The sequence below is a fragment of the Squalius cephalus genome (assembly GCF_949319135.1).
Source record: "Squalius cephalus genome assembly, chromosome: 14".
Classification (NCBI taxonomy): Eukaryota; Metazoa; Chordata; class Actinopteri; order Cypriniformes; family Leuciscidae; genus Squalius; species Squalius cephalus.
In genome coordinates, this window is record NC_137135.1 from 29,336,713 (window position 1) to 29,353,827 (window position 17,115).

A 17,115-nucleotide genomic window follows, 5' to 3' on the forward strand; every position below is an offset into this window, starting at 1 on the left:
AGCAAACACTTGATTTTGTCTCTCATTTTGATAACATGATCAATTTTATTTGAGTAAAATAGCAAAATAATAATAATAAAAATCATTTTTGAACATATAACAATACACCAAATATAGACAGTTTACGATATATACACCCTGGACACCAATCTGGCTCAGCAAGATATGATTTTTTTTTTTTTTTTTTTTTGCTTGTTTTGATCAGACCTAAACTAAGCAGGCTAGTGCCAGGTAATATTTGGCAGAGAACACAAACAGTTTTATACTTTATAAGTTTATGTGTTTGTTCAAAGACAGAAAAATAATACAAAAAGGATTGTAAAAATTTGAAAGAGTTCCATTCTTCTGTAAAACAAAACTTTAAACAGTATGAAGGATTAGGTATTACATATTGGAGATGAGACTTCAATATGAAAAAAGAATAGAAAATGATGACAAAAATAATGAAAGGTAAAATTAGGCTTCAAAGTCTGTTTGAATTACCACTTGTTTTTAGTGCATTGAGAATGGTTCTTTTCCAAACATTTAATTTCCCCCCCCCGACCAACTCAACATTTCAAAGTGCATTGTTGATTCAGCATTCAAAGTCATGGCTTAACTTTAAAGGTCTTGTTTAGAGTTAGAGTTTGGCCAAACATACAATATATAGTGTGAAATTGAGTATTTTCTCCTTTTTGGCAGAACCACATATAAAATGGCAGACAGGTGGAGGTCAGAGGTTGATTTTTTAGAGATCAGTGGTGTTTATGGAAGGGTTTGCAAAAGTGAGACCAGGGCTGTCTGCACCTCTCTTCTTCTCTCGCTGGGCCAATGCAGCGCCCAAAGGCTCAATGTATGGAGAATCACTCCTGTCGTCATCCTCCTCCTCTTCTTCTTCCTCAATTACCTATCGCACAACAGAAAACATAAGCACTCAAAAAACATACATAACCAAACAGCTTATAAAGACTTTAAATGCACTTGTGTCCCCAGCATTTATACCCTTGCACCATCAGTAAATATGCTTGAAATACTGTGGAATCCAAAAGTCTGAATGCAATCACACTGAAAATCGGATCTAAATATCTTCAGGGTTTTGTAAACTTTTAGGGTAAAAAAAAAACAAAGTAAAAAGAATAAGAAATATTTTAAATGCTACACTATTTCTATAATTTCTAATTAAATTAATGACAATGTGAAAGCCATTGGTCTGATGTCAGATGATCAGATGTTTTTGCTTCCACTGAAGCACAAGATGCTCTTTGGATATTCACAAGTTTATGTAAAACCTGATGATCATGTTCTCCAGCATGATTTGAGGAGTTCATGGAGTTTGAGTTCTGCTGGTATTAAAGCAATAAATAAATAAATAAATAAATATATAAACAATATAAATACTAACACAAATTCATTCATCATTAATGTTAATTCATTGCTTCACTTAAATTTATGTTGTTTTTCACCAGTGGCCTCAGACTTTTGCACCCCACTGTATATAATATTAATTTTAATATTACATTTACCATCATTGGCATAGTGTCTTTCTCTGTCATGGCCATATCAATGTTGTAGTCCAGGGAGTTAAGGCTAAAACAGAACAGACACAACATACACACATAATCAGAATCTCACAAAGCAAATCTTCTGTATGAAGTCATAAGTGACATTATGGGGGAACAAGTTACCAGTAGAGACATTTTGGACCAGTTATGTAGCTTGAAAGAAAATCAAAAGCATGCTTCATTGTGTGATTCAGTGTGATTCTGAGAAATATGGGGTCACCAATATCACCACATCATCAAACTAAAACTATAGCTAGTAAAACTAATAATCTACTATTGCCCACATATCAATACAAGCAGATGTTCATCTGTCATGGAGGACCACAGTATTGTTTGTAGTCAAAACAATTGTAAAAAGGTTTTTGTAGATACAGTATAATGTGGGCTTCCATGACAAGATAAATATGCATGCAAACACTTCCAGTGTAGTAAAATATGCAATATGCTTCAAAGACTGGGGAAATATAGGGATGAACTAAAAAAATTTGTCAATGACTTGGTGACGTGCACGAAAAACAGCCATGTCGCCTATTTCTTGGCTGGCCATCATGTGGTCCCATGCCATCTTTGTCCTTCTCCTCCTCCTCCACCACCTCTTCATCTTCCTCCCTGTTAAGTAAGGAGACTCTCATATGTCCTGACTACAACAACAACAAACATTCTCAAACTGCTGAGGTGTTGTGGCTGCAGTCTGGACAACTGAAGATGGAGGCTGAGGCCTGGGAGGGTTGTTTGGAGGACTAGGAGATGGTAGGTGCTGGGAGATGGCAGATGAAACTGATAGATCCTCTGACCATGAAGGACCTGACTCAGACTCAGATTGAGTTACCCCTACTCCTCCATGTATGCCAATACCACCACAAATGCCATCTGAAGCACTTGCGCCAAGTGGTGACAAGGCCTTTTCTTCCTCTGCTGTGAGGCGGGGGGAATCATTGGTCCCACCACCTGTTTTATTAAATGTTGTCCTCTGCAGTGCCCTTTTCCTTTTAGCAAGGCTGGCAAAGTTATGCCACTTCTTCCTGACCTCCTTCCCTGATCTTTTAATGCCCCTAGTTGCAGTCAGTTTTGTAGCAATATCCTCCCAGAAGTTTTGTTTTGGTTTATTTGTATGACTTCCCTTAAACCTGCTGAAAATAATATGTTTGTATAGCTCCACCTCCACTAAAATAACATGAATCTCCTCTTTTTTAAAAATGTATTTTCTTTTTTCTTTTTTTTTGGTTCAGCCATTTTGCTGGTGTCTCCACCAGCTAGGTTTGTGCTTTTATGAATTATTGGCCTCATAGAAAATGCACATCATATGAAAACAATTAGGCTAAACATTTCAAAATACAAGCGTGTGCTACAATTACGAGCCATTCTACAAGGTGACATTTCAGCACTTGACATGTGGACAGCGACTCTTAAGTAGCACTTAAAGCCAAGCGCCGTGCGATCATGCTAAGTGTGTTTTTATGAAACGCATGTGAAAGTCGCTCGTAGAAAATGCTCGTAAGTGCTAAGATCCATCGTTATCTGGAAATGCAGCCCAGATAATTTCAGAGCAGACGTGCATATGCATAAGATCATATTTTACCTCTTACTGTCCAATATAAATATTTGCAATCACAAACTGCCTGAGAGACCAGACAAATATGATATATTATGTAACTAATACACTAAAAAAACAATAAGTAAAATTTACGTAATTTACTAAAAGTTTTTGCACGCATATTTTTTAAGTAAATTTCACATATGGAATACTTTGTTAAATAAAATTATCAAAGAAAATAAGTAACTTTAACTTGACCAGATAAAGTAATTTTCTACTTAGTTGAAGTTTACTTTGCAATATTCTGTTTGAAAAATTCTTTCTCAAACAATATAACACCGAATTAAGCCATGCTTTTAAAGTGTATGCTTTACTTAGAACAAGTAAATAATACAGTATATATTGTGTAGACAACATATCTACATAACAGAAGTAATGTGGTACGCATCCGAACAAGGCTGTATTAATTTGATCAAAAGTGACAGTGAATACAATTATAATGTTACGAAAGATTTCTATTTAAAAATAAATGCTGATCTTTTATTCATCAAAAAATCCATAAAATAAAATAAAATAAAAATTAAGCAGCACAACCTTTTTCAATGTTGATAATAATAAATAAAAAAAGTTTATTGTGCACCAAATCAGCATATTAGAATCATTTCTGAAGGATCATGTGACACTGAAATTTCAGCTTTGCATCACAGGTATAAATTACATTTAAAAATATATTCAAATAGAAAAGTTATTTTCTATTTGGAAGACATTTTATATGAAGTAAAAATATTTTACAATATTACTTTTACTGTATTTTTGAACAAATAAATGCAGCCTTGGTGAGCATAAGATACTTTTTTTCCTATGCAAAATGTCATTTTTTTACACTGTGAATCCCCAGCTTGATGTGTATAGTGTACTTTCACGGTACCTCTCTCTGTCTGCGCTGGAGCCATCTTCATCAAAGCCAAGGTCTGTGGCCGTGTCAATATTCATATTCAGCACTGGGTTTGCTCTGTGGAATATCAGACAATCTCATACACCAGCCTGCTGCTGAATGCCAGTTCAAAATGATATTACACTGGGCCAGCATTTTAGGTAGCTTGTTATTTCTGTCTCACCCTTCTTTGGTGTATTTGTTGGTTCCAGGAACAACAGGCCCGGTCTTCTGATTCTGTATGACCACAGTGGCTGCTGAGTTCATGGCTTTGGCTGCCTTCAGTTTCCTCTTGTAGCTGAAGGGTAAAAGAGACCAGTACCGTAAAGTTGTAGATGGAGTAACTCCTGCGTGTTCGTGGGTGTGTGTGTGTGGGTGCACTGCACATCAGAAGAGCTATTTTAGAATCTGTTGAAACTAGTTAGCAGATTTGTACTGTCTGTGACCCAGACTGAGGTCAGAGGGTATTGTATAATGTTGGCTCCATGCATAATGTTGGAAACATACGGGATCATTCAAGTTCTCTGCATATTACATTCACCCTACATGAGCTTCAATGTCTTCCTGTCCAACTTCAGAGGCATGACTGCTAATTTTAGCATCATATATTTTATAATCTGGCTTTAAAGTTTCTCAAAAGGTGAAATATGAACAAATGGTATACATCAGAGACTGATAAGTTGAGCCAAAAGCATCATGCAAACACAACAGTGAGTGTTTCTTTAACATCATTAAACTATAATGGGTGGTAATTCAGCAGTTCTTACTTTCTTCTGATACACACGAGTGAGGTGGTTGTTACAACAAGAACGATCGCCAGTGCAGCCATCAAACCAATCATGATGAATACCTCTGTGTTGACTCCTCCAGACTCAGTAATGGTTGTCGACTGTTAAGGGAATAAAAAAAAAAAATGTATTTAAAAAAAATGTAATGCTTAATGTTTTGAACAACAATGTTGGCCTTCATGCTTAACCTTTGGAATATCACAATTCATCATGTGTTTTGAAAAGGGGAATTATTAACCAATTATTTTTATTTTTATTAACCTATTATTTTTAATTACTTACAATGCCAGTAAATCCAAGCTCAGTTAGTTGGTATCCAAATTCCCTATAGACCTCCTCTGAATTCAGGATTGAGGTCACTGCATCATAGTCAAGAGCCGTGCCATTTCTGAACACAAAATATGCCTCCACAACAGTCGTCACATCAGCTCTGCAAAGGACATAACAAATTCTGCTTTCACTGTATGGAAACCACAGTTATTATTGGTATAATTTATATACTATTATAGTGTTTATTCATATTTTTAATTCACATAGAAATCTTTTTTAAGCTTTCACAGTACTTTTAGTTTGAGTAATTCTGATATTTCCTTATGTCATGTTAATTTCATTTTTTTATATATATTCCTATTTAGCTTTATTTTTATTTCAGCTTTATAGTAATTAAGTTTTTAGTATGTTTTTTTTTTTCAGTTAATATTTATATTTTATTTCAGTCAACAAAAACTACTTTAATAGTTTAAGTCAACAGAGTGAAGATTCTTTAAAAAAAGTTTCCTTTTTTGTTCCACAGAAGAAAGAAAGTCATACAGGTTTGGAAAGACATGAGAGTGAGTGAAGGATGACAATTTCTCAGTCTATAATCTATAAATGAATACAAACCGACTTGGATTCATTATTCTATGATGTACACGCCACCTGCTGGATCTTACAAATCCCAACATCGGAAGGAAATGAAAAATTCAGATATTTCTGCCGTACATGTGTTTAGTGAGATTCAATTTAGTTTACTGTATGTATATATGTATAAATGGGGATGTGGGTGGTGGATTATTACCGTTGAGCACCATCCTCACGATATACAGTAAAGAATTCCACCGTTGCTTTTGTAGCACTTGTCAGAATACTGTAAGAGATACATCACACACATTTACTTTTTTGGCCTGAATCTTTGTTTAAAAAAAAGTATTAAATAAATAAACAAACTATAATCATGATTCATATTTCCTTACTTTCTGATTTTACCCAAATTCTCATTGACATCAGACACAGGCGCATTAAATCTGAGACTGACTCTGTAGGAGCTGTCAACTGTGAGAAGCTGCAAAACAATGCAATTAGAAATTGACCAAAACAAACAAGACTGACTGAATGAATGAATGAATTATAAGGGGGGAAATTCTCTACCTCAACCACAGAGGTGGAACTGAAAACACCGTCAGATGCCTCCACCTCCACCATGTATTTCCCTTTTCTATTATTTGTCATTGCCTGCAGGGACCTGGACATTATAAAGAGGCATTTGCTTGTTTATCTTGAGTTAGTTTCTTTGTGCGTTTACAATCACTTGTTCTCAGTGACGCGTAAAGCAATAAATCAGTTATTCCCTAACCAGGCACATCGTCATTTTGACTGTCGCACATGTGACAATTTCTATTTTCTGATTCTGTTTTGACTTCCTTCAACGTGGACAGACAAATAATTTGATGTTGAAAACTTGTTGCATCGCATCACATAAGGACTTACATAAAGGAATTACAAACAGGTTCCAAATGTTAAGTTCTCACCTTAAATGTGTAGTGAAGATTCCTTCAGCATCTTCCTGAGCGGGAGAGTCAGCAGCAAGAAAATTGTCTGTTTCATTCCCTTCACTGCCAATAAAGAGCACTTCGATAACTTTAAAGTTGATTTTCCTGTTCTTTTCATCCGTGTCTCTGTCTTTGGCCTTAATAGGGTAAGAGGAAATAAACACAGGGAACATACTTTATGGAGACGTAGAGACATTGCATTCTGACTTAAACAATTACATAACAGTGGATAAATGTATATTACAGTACAAAGAGTGACAGATATAAAGAGACCTCAAATTGTCAATGAGTAAACTATCACACTTACATAAACTCTGGCGACAGATGTGCCCGTGTCTACTTTTTCAATGACTACAACTGGAGAAGCAGAAATATGTTAAAACTTTTTGAAAGCATAATATACATTTACTTAGTATACATTTATGCTTTAATTCACATCAAAACATGGTCACGGTGCAATTTTTTAAAATGTAATATTTTTTTTACCAAAGAAATCCTGCGAGGCAATAAACTCTGGGGCGTTGTCGTTGATATCCACAATATTAATAGTCACGACCCCTATAAGCAGGTGAACAATATTTTATTAATATTTAATGCACTCAATAGTAAAGGTACTGGTCAGTATGAGAGAGGAGATGGGAAAATATATATAAAAAAAATTAAAATGTGATATGTTAAACTTGAAGGAATAGTGCACCTAAAAAAATAATAATTCATCCTCATGTTGTTTGAGTCCTGTATTTTTCTTCATTTTTAGGGTTCAAAGTTTGAAATCACTGATGACAAAGGAGTGTCACATGACCAATCATGATATGGCAAGTTAGAAATTGAATTTAAAAGCAAAATGGAGCAAACATTGGAAAATGGAAATTATCATCCCATTTTTTTCTATGGACAACACCTGTTGTGCTCCATGGAATAAAGAAAATTATACAAACTAGAACATTTTGGAGATGAGCTATTCCTTTAACAACAAAACATACTATGGAAAAAAAAAAAAAAACAATGCTGGAAAGAAAGACATTTTTAAGACAGTAAGAAGCAACAGAACACACCTTCAGTACTGTTCTTCCCCTTCTCAGTTAGAAGATCCACCACCATGGCAGTCAAGAACACTTTATCACATTTCTCATAGTCAATATCATAACTACTAATCGCTTTTACATCGCCGTTACGCTCAACTTTGAACCACTCCTCTGGACACGGCCCTGTGGTGCCATTGCACCGGCATTCAGTAGAAATAAGCTCATATTCTAGATGGTGTTTGGTGTCCACATCTTTGCCTTCGATTGTTATCAGAGGCTCTGGCAAGCTGCTGTTCTCATTTACATTCAGGATCATGCCGGATGGGAATACAGGCGGAGTGTCGTTAACATCATCCACTATCACTTGCACTTCAATTGTAGCCTTGTTTTGACCCAAGTCTGAGGCCTCCACCTTCAGATTGAAAGTCTTGCGATCACTTTCGTAGTCCAGCTCAACTGCAGGATCCACCGTGATGTTGCCTCTGTAACCTTCACCGAGGGACTCAGAAAATATTATGAAACTCCCAAAACTTCCATCAGTGATGCTGAAAATGATGCGGTTATTAAAGTCCGTTTGGTCGGCGTCGCTAGCCAGCAGAGAGCCAACCAATATGCCTAAAAGGGACAATAAGAAGTGTCGGTTTTCACAAGATATTTTGCAAATTATGTAGGTATTGAAAATAATTTTATAAAAATAATTACTTAAAATCGTAATGAAATTTGTTCAGAAAAAGCACAACAATCTACTTGCCTCTTTCACTTTCCTTTACATGAAAGGGTTTGGGAGTAGGATCCAGGAACTGTGGAGGATTGTCATTTTCATCCTGGGAAAAAAGTCAAAAGTTAATTCATTATATTATTGAATTATATTCAAATATATATTTCTAAATCTATTTTAAAAACTGCATATAAATAAATTATAAATATATGCAAAGGTATACACATTTCAAATTTATATGTATAATTGTGAAGTCACATCAATAAATGGTCAAATTCAGCTTAACTAAATTTGCTTTGCGGGGGCACTTGCATGAAGTACCACAGTTACATCTCTAACTCTATACATGCCGATTCTCACCTCAATGTTGATGGTCACATTGGCTGATGAGGACCGGGATGGTGTGCCCATGTCTGAAGCGAGCACCGTCAAATCAATCAAACCCTTTAGAAGAGGGTCCATGGCTTCACGGTCCAACTGACCATTGTTTTTAAGCAGACCAGTGTCTGGGTCTATGGTGAAGTTACTACTGAAAAAGCTGTCCACAATGTGATACTGGATTTTGCTGTTTGGCGTATTTGGCTTATCTCCGTCTATAGCCTATAAAAAATTCAAAATAATAGAAAATAAGGAGACTTCTATTACATGGTAGGTACATGGATAAAAGTGTCATACAGAACATTCACACAATTTGTTTTCATCATTTGAGATGTCTACGCTGCTTTTTCAATCACAGTTACATCCATAAAGTCACCTTAATTTGAAGCTCAAAATTGTTGTTCTCTTTTACATAGGCCTCATAAACTTCTCTGTTCATTTCTGGTGTCTGATCATTAATATCCATAATGTCGATCATCACAACAATGCTACCAGTCTGGTTGTTTGAATCTAAGGCCTGCAGGGTGGGTGAGTAGGAATTGGTGCCTTCCCAGTCAAGACGTGCTCCATTTTTTACATAGATAGTTCCATTATTTCCATAGACATCAAATAACGACCGCCTAAAGTCAATTTGAGAAGGAAAAAATTGAAAAAAACATTTGAAGTCATCTTCATCTTTTTTATGCTCCAGTATGATTTAAATACATTTAACCCTGAACAGTCACATATTTAGCTAGAAACTTGCACTGACTAAGTAAATAATTTTGGCTTAACCGAATGATATCAGACTGAATATTCAGCATACATGCTTTCTGGCATCAATCTGTAAGTGATTTTGCCATCATCCAAGGCATCGGCATCTGTTGCCTGTCAAAGCAGAACATTAGTGAGTGCAAGGTACAATTTTACTCACCACGACAAGATAAAGGTAAAAAGCAAGTGCACTTACAGTAATGGTAGCCACAAAAGTTCCATCTTCACAGTGTTCAAAAACTTCTGCATTATAAACCTCCTCCTTAAATGTAGGCGAGTTGTCATTTATATCATTGATGTTAATGGTGACAGAGGCTGTAGAGGTGAAGTCTGCACTGTCATCTTTAGCAATAATCTAGGAAGATATAATAAAGCATAAAAAGTGCATTTTATCAGAATTTTGATTCAACAGTTGTTTTTTGATTGGTGAAGTTCATCGTTTTTCTACTACAAAGAGGTTTCCTGAACACTACCCCTGTTTGACTATGTTTAGGAAAATAGATAGTCTCATCCTAAACTTGCAGCATTGGTTGAAGTTAATTTAGAGTAACTAACATTTTTGACAAAATATGGACAGCTATTTTTTTTTTTTTTGTTATCATATTGACTTCACCAATGAAAATAGTTCAGTTAAAATGTTGTGAACCATAGAAGTGAAATTCAAAGTAGTGAACACAAAGACTAAAACATCATAATTATACATTATACTACTTGCATAAAGTTAATTGTTGTTGTTTTATGGCTAGTTACAGACATAATTGCCATGCAGTTTAAAATAATCAAACATTTCCTAGTTTCCAAGTAGATGCGATTAACTTAAAACAGTAAAGTCTCCAATATTTGTTCCTGGCATGCTCTTCAATATCTGTAATCACTCTAAAAGTAATTGATCTTAAGTAGGCAAAGTCCTTTTCACTAAGCTGGGATAATTCTGGCATCTTCCAAAGTAACAGACTGGTTATCTTAATTGGTTAATCTCCAGAGACACACCTTCAAATACATACCTGAACATACATTACTGTCTTCTTCTCATAATCAACAGCATTAGAATCTTTTATTGTCACTTGTACAACACTGTCTCCCAAGCCAGAGCTGGGACTGACATGGAACGCATCCTTATCGGGTCCAGCAAGTTCGAGATTAAACATGCTGTTTTGCCCCTGGATCATAAATAAGTTAAACATCAACAAATAAAACAACATAACAGTCATCATTTCAATAAAACTAAAAAAACAACAACACAGAATCTTCTCAGAATAAACCATCCAAGTGTTGTTACTACAAACCTGGTCTGGATCTTTGACTCTTATATTCAGATCATTTACTGCCAGTCCTGCAGATGAATGCTCATCAACCTTGCCTGTGAAGCTGTTTTTCTGCGTGCAGGTTTCATCCTCACACTCATAAAATTCAGGGCCGTTGTCATTGATGTCGCCAATAGAAATCTCTAAATCTGATACTGTGCTCGCAATAACTCCATCCACATTAAGGTGTGTCTCACTTGCCTAAAGTACAGGAAGAAAACAAATGAGCAAAAAATAAAAAAAAGTGCAGTTCATAGAAATCAAAGAATATGATAGGTACTTAAATTTTAAAGTTAAAAGTATACAGTGCTATTGGGTTGCCGTCAAATAGTAATCACTCTGATATCATGATAACAGGATACCATCAAATTCAGTAGTCAGTAAACTCACCTTTACGCGCAGTACTACAGTAGCATCCAGTAACTCCTCACGGTCAAATTTAGTTTTGACAGATATTTCACCAGTCTCCTCCTTGATTTGGAACAGGTCTGGTGCATTAGTACCTGTGTAAAATGACAAAATAATAGAGACAAAAGGCCATTTAATTGGCCAAGAAAAAGCTGTTTTATTAAGGGTACTAATGATGGGTAACACAGTGAATGGAGTGTTTTTACAATTTTAGAGACAAAATATAAAGTTCATATTTCAAAGTTCAAGTGCATCTTTAAAATAAATTTTCCAGCTGACTCACTTTCAATGCTGTAGCGGATCGCGTCGTTGATCCCAGTGTCTGGATCTCTGGCTCTCACAGTAAAGACTGGCTCACCCTGAGATGGAACAGCATATGGTGAGAGGGTCAAAGGTGATAGGTCATTTATATATATTACACCAGATTTTACATTAGACAACATCAAGCGGTACCCAAACACAGTACCAAAACTGTTTAGCTTACAAAGTAACACTGAAATAAATATTGAAATGTATTAATATGAACTGCATAGTCGATTAAGGTTGAAAATTTAAAACAAATTTTGTAAAAACCAAAGCAAAAAACAATACAGCCTGTACAAATCAATGAAACACTTGTGGGTCTGTCTTTATTTTGCAAGTGTTTTTTTTCTTTTTTTAATTTAATTTAATTTAATTTTATATTTTATTTTATTATTTGCATTTACCATTGACTTTTTTGCATTGTGATGTACAAGTAGTAAAATACAGCATGACAAAATTAATTTTAAAACAAAAAATACACCACTCACCACATCCGAATTCTCGGCAATAGTAGCAAAGTTAGGTAGATTCAGAAACTGTGGGTTGATATCCGCCACATCTTTAACCGTAATGAATGCAAATGCTGCTGTGGACTGAACCACGTCTTTACCATGCAATATTCCACCACCATCCTGACAAAACCAATGAACACTTAGCACATGACACAGTCAATGTATGTAGATTTTCAGATTGCTTTTTGCTTGTTTTGCTTGTAAGAATTATTTGATTACTTTTTTTTACTACTTGATTGTGCATTCCATACACAGATATCTTCCCTCAATCATTTTCTAAAAACAGCCGATTCACTTATCTAAATACGATTACTTCACAAATAAATACTCACAGATGCATTGATTCGTATCTGATAGAAAGGGCTTTTCTCAGTGTAGTTTAAAGTTCCCACCAGGACAACAGTTCCAGAGGTTGCAGAAATTGAAAACAGGCTAGCATCATTCGGTACCACCTAAGACAAACATACTGTGTTATGAATACAATTAATGTGAGATGTGAGAGTGAAAATGCAATTTATGCCATGGAAGGAAACATACTTCATCAATTTTGTAAGACACTATAGAAGCTTGGCCAAAATCCTCATCTGTGGCGTTGACTCTGAACAGTTCACTGCCCGTAGTTACATTCTGAAGGAGGGAATAGGAAAACAAAATAAAACTGACACACATAGTCAATTCTTGGAGATTACTCTTTGCTCAGAGACAAAGAGTAAAGTTAAATTGGAGTAGATTACAGAATTAGCCCAGCTCACATTCACACAAGATCAACACCATCACAGCTCGTAAACCTCAACTCCTCTTAAACGATTAGATTCCGTCAGCATTTACTCACACTCATGTTGTCCTAAACTCGTTTGACTTTCTTCCACAGAAGATGCAGAATAATATACTTGTCACTCATTCAGTTAAATTATGTTGACTGAAACTTTCAAGCTTCAAAGTGGACTCAACTGCACCATAAAAATATCATAAAGGTCTATATGAGTAGGCTATATGAGTCTATACGATATGAGTCTTCTGTCATTCAGACTTAAATTTGACGTTTTAGACTCATAATATTTGGATAAAGTGAGTTGTTTACTTCTAAATGCAAGTCTAGAATAGGAGGATTTGTGAATGAATCACGGATCAACCAGATCTAGTTCACAAAATAATGATTTGTTCAAACCCAGTGGCAGTAGTATTTAGGCGGTGTGTAATATTGGGTGATATAATATTGTATACTGTCTAGAAAATAAACAATATTGATATTTTGTTTCTTTGGCTTTCAGGTTTTACCAGTTATAATAAGACTTGAATGGCAATGACTGTTATGCACTATGATGCTGATAATGCATTTTAATGAATAACGAGAAAATGAATAATTTAATTAGGCTATAAATATTGTTTAATGAAAAAAAAAAAAAAAAAAAAAAAAGATGTGTAATCTCGAAGGCTTCCAGGTTTCAACAATTAAATTAGAATTGAACTGTACTGATTTATGACTGCTGTGTATGCCTAATAATGATATAGGCCTAAGCTGTAGCAGTAATCTGCAGCTAGAGCGATTTGCTAAAAAATAAATTTAAGCTATGCAATGAGCAATGACTACAGAATACTGGTGAAATATAGTACTCACATAATATTGGCTGCTTTTATTATACTCGCTTTTTGCCTAGCATCATGAGCTCCGCGTTTTTAAAACACATTTTAAACAGTACCTGTTCTGGCCAGTAGATGGGGCTGTTGTCAATCGTAAGATTTCAACAAACCGTCTATGCTAATAATAACTGCAGAGTTTACAACTTGAACATGTAAATTTAGCGTAGGGCCTACATATTTTTGGAGAAATTAAATATACATTTCAGTAATATATAATTTCATTGTATAAACTTTTCCAACCCAAGCAACGAACCTGTTGTGGAAGACATGAGGGTGAGTAAATGACAAAAGTTGTTACATTGAAGGAAGCTTCAAAGAAGTAAGCAGTTACATTTTTACATCCATATATTACACCACAGGATAACGGGCTCATAAACTCACCTCTAGGACCTCTACGTTGTAGGGCAGACCATTGAATACAGGTTTGTTATCATTAGCATCTATCACAGGAATATAAACGCTTTTTGTCACCTAAAAGGGCAGAGATCATATTAGGATACAGGAAAGTGAATTTTCTGACCATTGTAATACTTTCATATTCCCAACTTACATCCGCATAAACGCCATCATTCACCACAACCTCTATGAGTAAGAGGTCTTTTGTCTGAAAGAAAACACAGACATTCATAAACGTAACTGATTGTCTTTCATAAAGAGTAATTATTATAAAATTGTTTAGGAAATTATTCCCAATTGTTGTCCTTCATCTCAATTCAGAAATAGAAGGCAGACCTTCTTAACTAGCTACCTACCTCTCTGTCCAGCAGACTCTTGATCTTGACTTCACCAGTGTCTTTGTTGGCGTCAAAATAACTAGCGTCGGTTCCAGTGATGCCATATTTTAGAGGGTCATTATCCGGATCAGATGCAATAATTTGAAATGCCACTTCGCCTGTCAGGTTAATAGATCATTGGGAAAATGTTACATTCAGGCATAGAAAAAGTAATGCAAAATGGGATTGAGGTTAAGAGTTGAGACTGAAACTATAGGGCTGATGTACAGACCTACTTCAAGATCTTCTCTCAGCTCTACCAGAGCCATGTTAATCACAGGAACAGAATTACAATACGCTGCAGAAAACACAAATATAAACCAGCATGTGAGTCATAAGAAAGCAATTGTAAGAAAACAAATCTTATTTTAAAGAACCAAGTTTTCGAGTTCTTCTCTGTAAATGACAGTGAAACTTAATCACATTGGCTTCTCTCCACTCAAGACTATCATTGTTAGATTTGGACTTTGAGCTAGTGCAGTATAACAAGTCACATCTTATTGATATGAAATGGACACTGACTAATTCTCAGATACTCACCAGAAGCTAAAAAACTGAAAAGGAGAAGTAAAGGTGTCCCCATCCTCCCCATGTCTGTCTATAAAGCTGTAATATCAAAGAAACGAAACACAAAATCACCACTGAATGCAAAACATTTCCACCTTCAAAATGATAGAAGATAGAACTTTGATTATTTTGCTATAATGGTTTATTTTTCAAATGTTATGGAACAAAAAGAAAGCACAAGACCTAATACTTATTAATAGTAACAAAACTGTAATAACTAAGTAATTAATAGTAACAAAATGTGTCTTTTTTAAATTTTTTGGGACTTCTTACATTTCAAGCCCTGGAATGGTTGAATATCATAAATAACATACTTGCAGCAATTTTTCATTTAGAATACCAGTAAATTAGACTTGTCAAGACATCATCAGTCTGCAATCAAAATTGAATTAAATCTCAGTACAAACCATGAAAAAGTAATCTATGCGAGTTAAAGTTTATTCCGGATATAGGCTATTGTTCTAAATGGCAGTAACTGAATATAAATAGATATAATAAGAGAAAAATGATATGGTTGATGAAGACTTACCGTGCCCAATCTGCTCTTATAAGTGCTATTCCGACAAGTGGCGTTCTTCAAATGAGGGAACAATATATGATATATGAGACCTTTGTCTAGTGCATCACTGGCTATTACTGTCCTTCAGTTGTAAACATTAATCATTAACAACGCTGGGGAGAAAAGCCTGCGTGCTTAATTCGGTCTTCGCACCCTGTAGACAGATGATAAAGCTGCTCAGTGGCACCAGTATCAGATCCTAAAACAGTGTTCAGAGAATGCTTTAGCGGAGCAGCAAGTCTGGGTAGGCAAGCAAATGTCACAACAGATTATGTCTAGAATAATCCAGTCCATTCACACATTAATTCAGCAACTCCTGAGCAAACTCAAAGACACAAGATTAATGAAGGCTGCATGGAATAGAAAATAAGTGGAACCTTTTTATTATACTTGATTAGATGAGATCATAAAAAGTGTATAAGAAACCAGAGGACAACAACACCATTTCTAGTGAAGTGTTATAGAGCATCTGCTTCCTAAGCCAACTACTGAACCATACAGGTTTTATTTTCTGCCTCTTTCTTGGCATCACCCCAGTGAGCTGGACATAAATGTGGTGTGAGAGATTCCAGGGAGCAAATGAGTTCATTAGCTATTCAAGAACCTCCCTACTCTCTGCCCGGCTCTAATGAGCCCACTTCCCTCGTGGGCCTTCATAATTAACGAGAGAAAGACAAAAGATAACTCTCCCTTGGGAGAATCTTTACCACACTAGGCCTACCAAACAAAAACAATGGAGGAACTTTCTCCTGGGACTGACGGAAAAACTTGTGTTTGTTTGTCTCTAATTGTTTGGTGTTTTACATACTGGACATGCTGTGGAATGAGGGATCAGACTAAACCCACTCGAGCCCTGAAGATCAACTAATCCTATAGTAAATTAATTCTATTGAGCATCAGAACTTTATACCACTTATATACAAATAATTTAAATAGATCAGTGCTTTATACAATAGTATATCTGTATCATTGAATAAAATATTATACTTAGTATGAAAATATTATTTATTTCTCCACTTACACGCACACACACACACACACGCACGCACGCACACACACACACACACACACACACACACACACACACACACACACACACACACACACACACACACACACACACACACACACACACACACACATATTCACACACAATGTTGTGTTTTCATGTTTTATGGGGACTTTACATAGACAAAATGATTTTTGTACTGTACAAACTGTATATTCTATCCCCTACCCCTAAACCTTCCCATCACAGAAAACTTTCTGCACTTTTACATTAAAAAAAACAACATAATTTAGTCTGATTTATAGGCTGTTTTCCTCATTGGGACCAAAAAATGTCCCACACAGACAAGGATTTTGGATATTTGCCTTTTTGTGGGGACATTTTGTCCTCATAACGTAGGGTTTACCTGGACCCCCCCCCCCCCCCACACACACCCCCCACACCCACCACACCCACACACACACACACACACACACACGCTCACACACTCACACACACACACACACACACACACACACACACACACACACACACACGCACACACGCACACACACACACAA

At 35.7% G+C, this 17,115-nt stretch overlaps 1 protein-coding gene across 1 annotated transcript; it reads right to left on the bottom strand.

The window, feature by feature from the left end:
• Positions 1-17: 17 nt before the first annotated feature.
• Positions 18-15,755, bottom strand: cdhr2 (cadherin related family member 2). Its single transcript, XM_079891977.1, has 31 exons — positions 15,517-15,755; positions 14,961-15,026; positions 14,653-14,718; positions 14,400-14,539; positions 14,198-14,251; positions 14,029-14,118; positions 12,544-12,633; positions 12,339-12,458; positions 11,983-12,126; positions 11,475-11,550; positions 11,174-11,286; positions 10,766-10,984; positions 10,484-10,639; positions 9,676-9,834; positions 9,532-9,593; positions 9,103-9,346; positions 8,709-8,948; positions 8,382-8,454; positions 7,661-8,245; positions 7,092-7,163; positions 6,913-6,962; positions 6,585-6,742; positions 6,205-6,298; positions 6,030-6,118; positions 5,855-5,923; positions 5,080-5,227; positions 4,777-4,898; positions 4,194-4,307; positions 4,004-4,087; positions 1,503-1,566; positions 18-886 (listed from the first exon to the last, which is right to left on the bottom strand). The coding sequence occupies exons 2-31, from the start codon at positions 15,010-15,012 to the stop codon at positions 728-730; spliced, it is 3,906 nt and encodes a 1,301-aa protein (XP_079748103.1). The 5' UTR covers positions 15,013-15,026; positions 15,517-15,755; the 3' UTR covers positions 18-727.
• Positions 15,756-17,115: the final 1,360 nt, after the last annotated feature.

Excerpts from the sequence above, each read along its gene's own strand:
- cdhr2 (XM_079891977.1), bottom strand. The coding sequence starts at position 15,012 with ATGGGGAGGATGGGGACACCTTTACTTCTCCTTTTCAGTTTTTTAGCT. Across the intron at positions 8,949-9,102 it reads ATTTTGAGCTTCAAATTAAG|GCTATAGACGGAGATAAGCC; the intron begins GTGACTTTATGG and ends AATTTTTTATAG. Across the intron at positions 6,299-6,584 it reads ATCTTCACTACACATTTAAG|GTCCCTGCAGGCAATGACAA; the intron begins GTGAGAACTTAA and ends TATAATGTCCAG.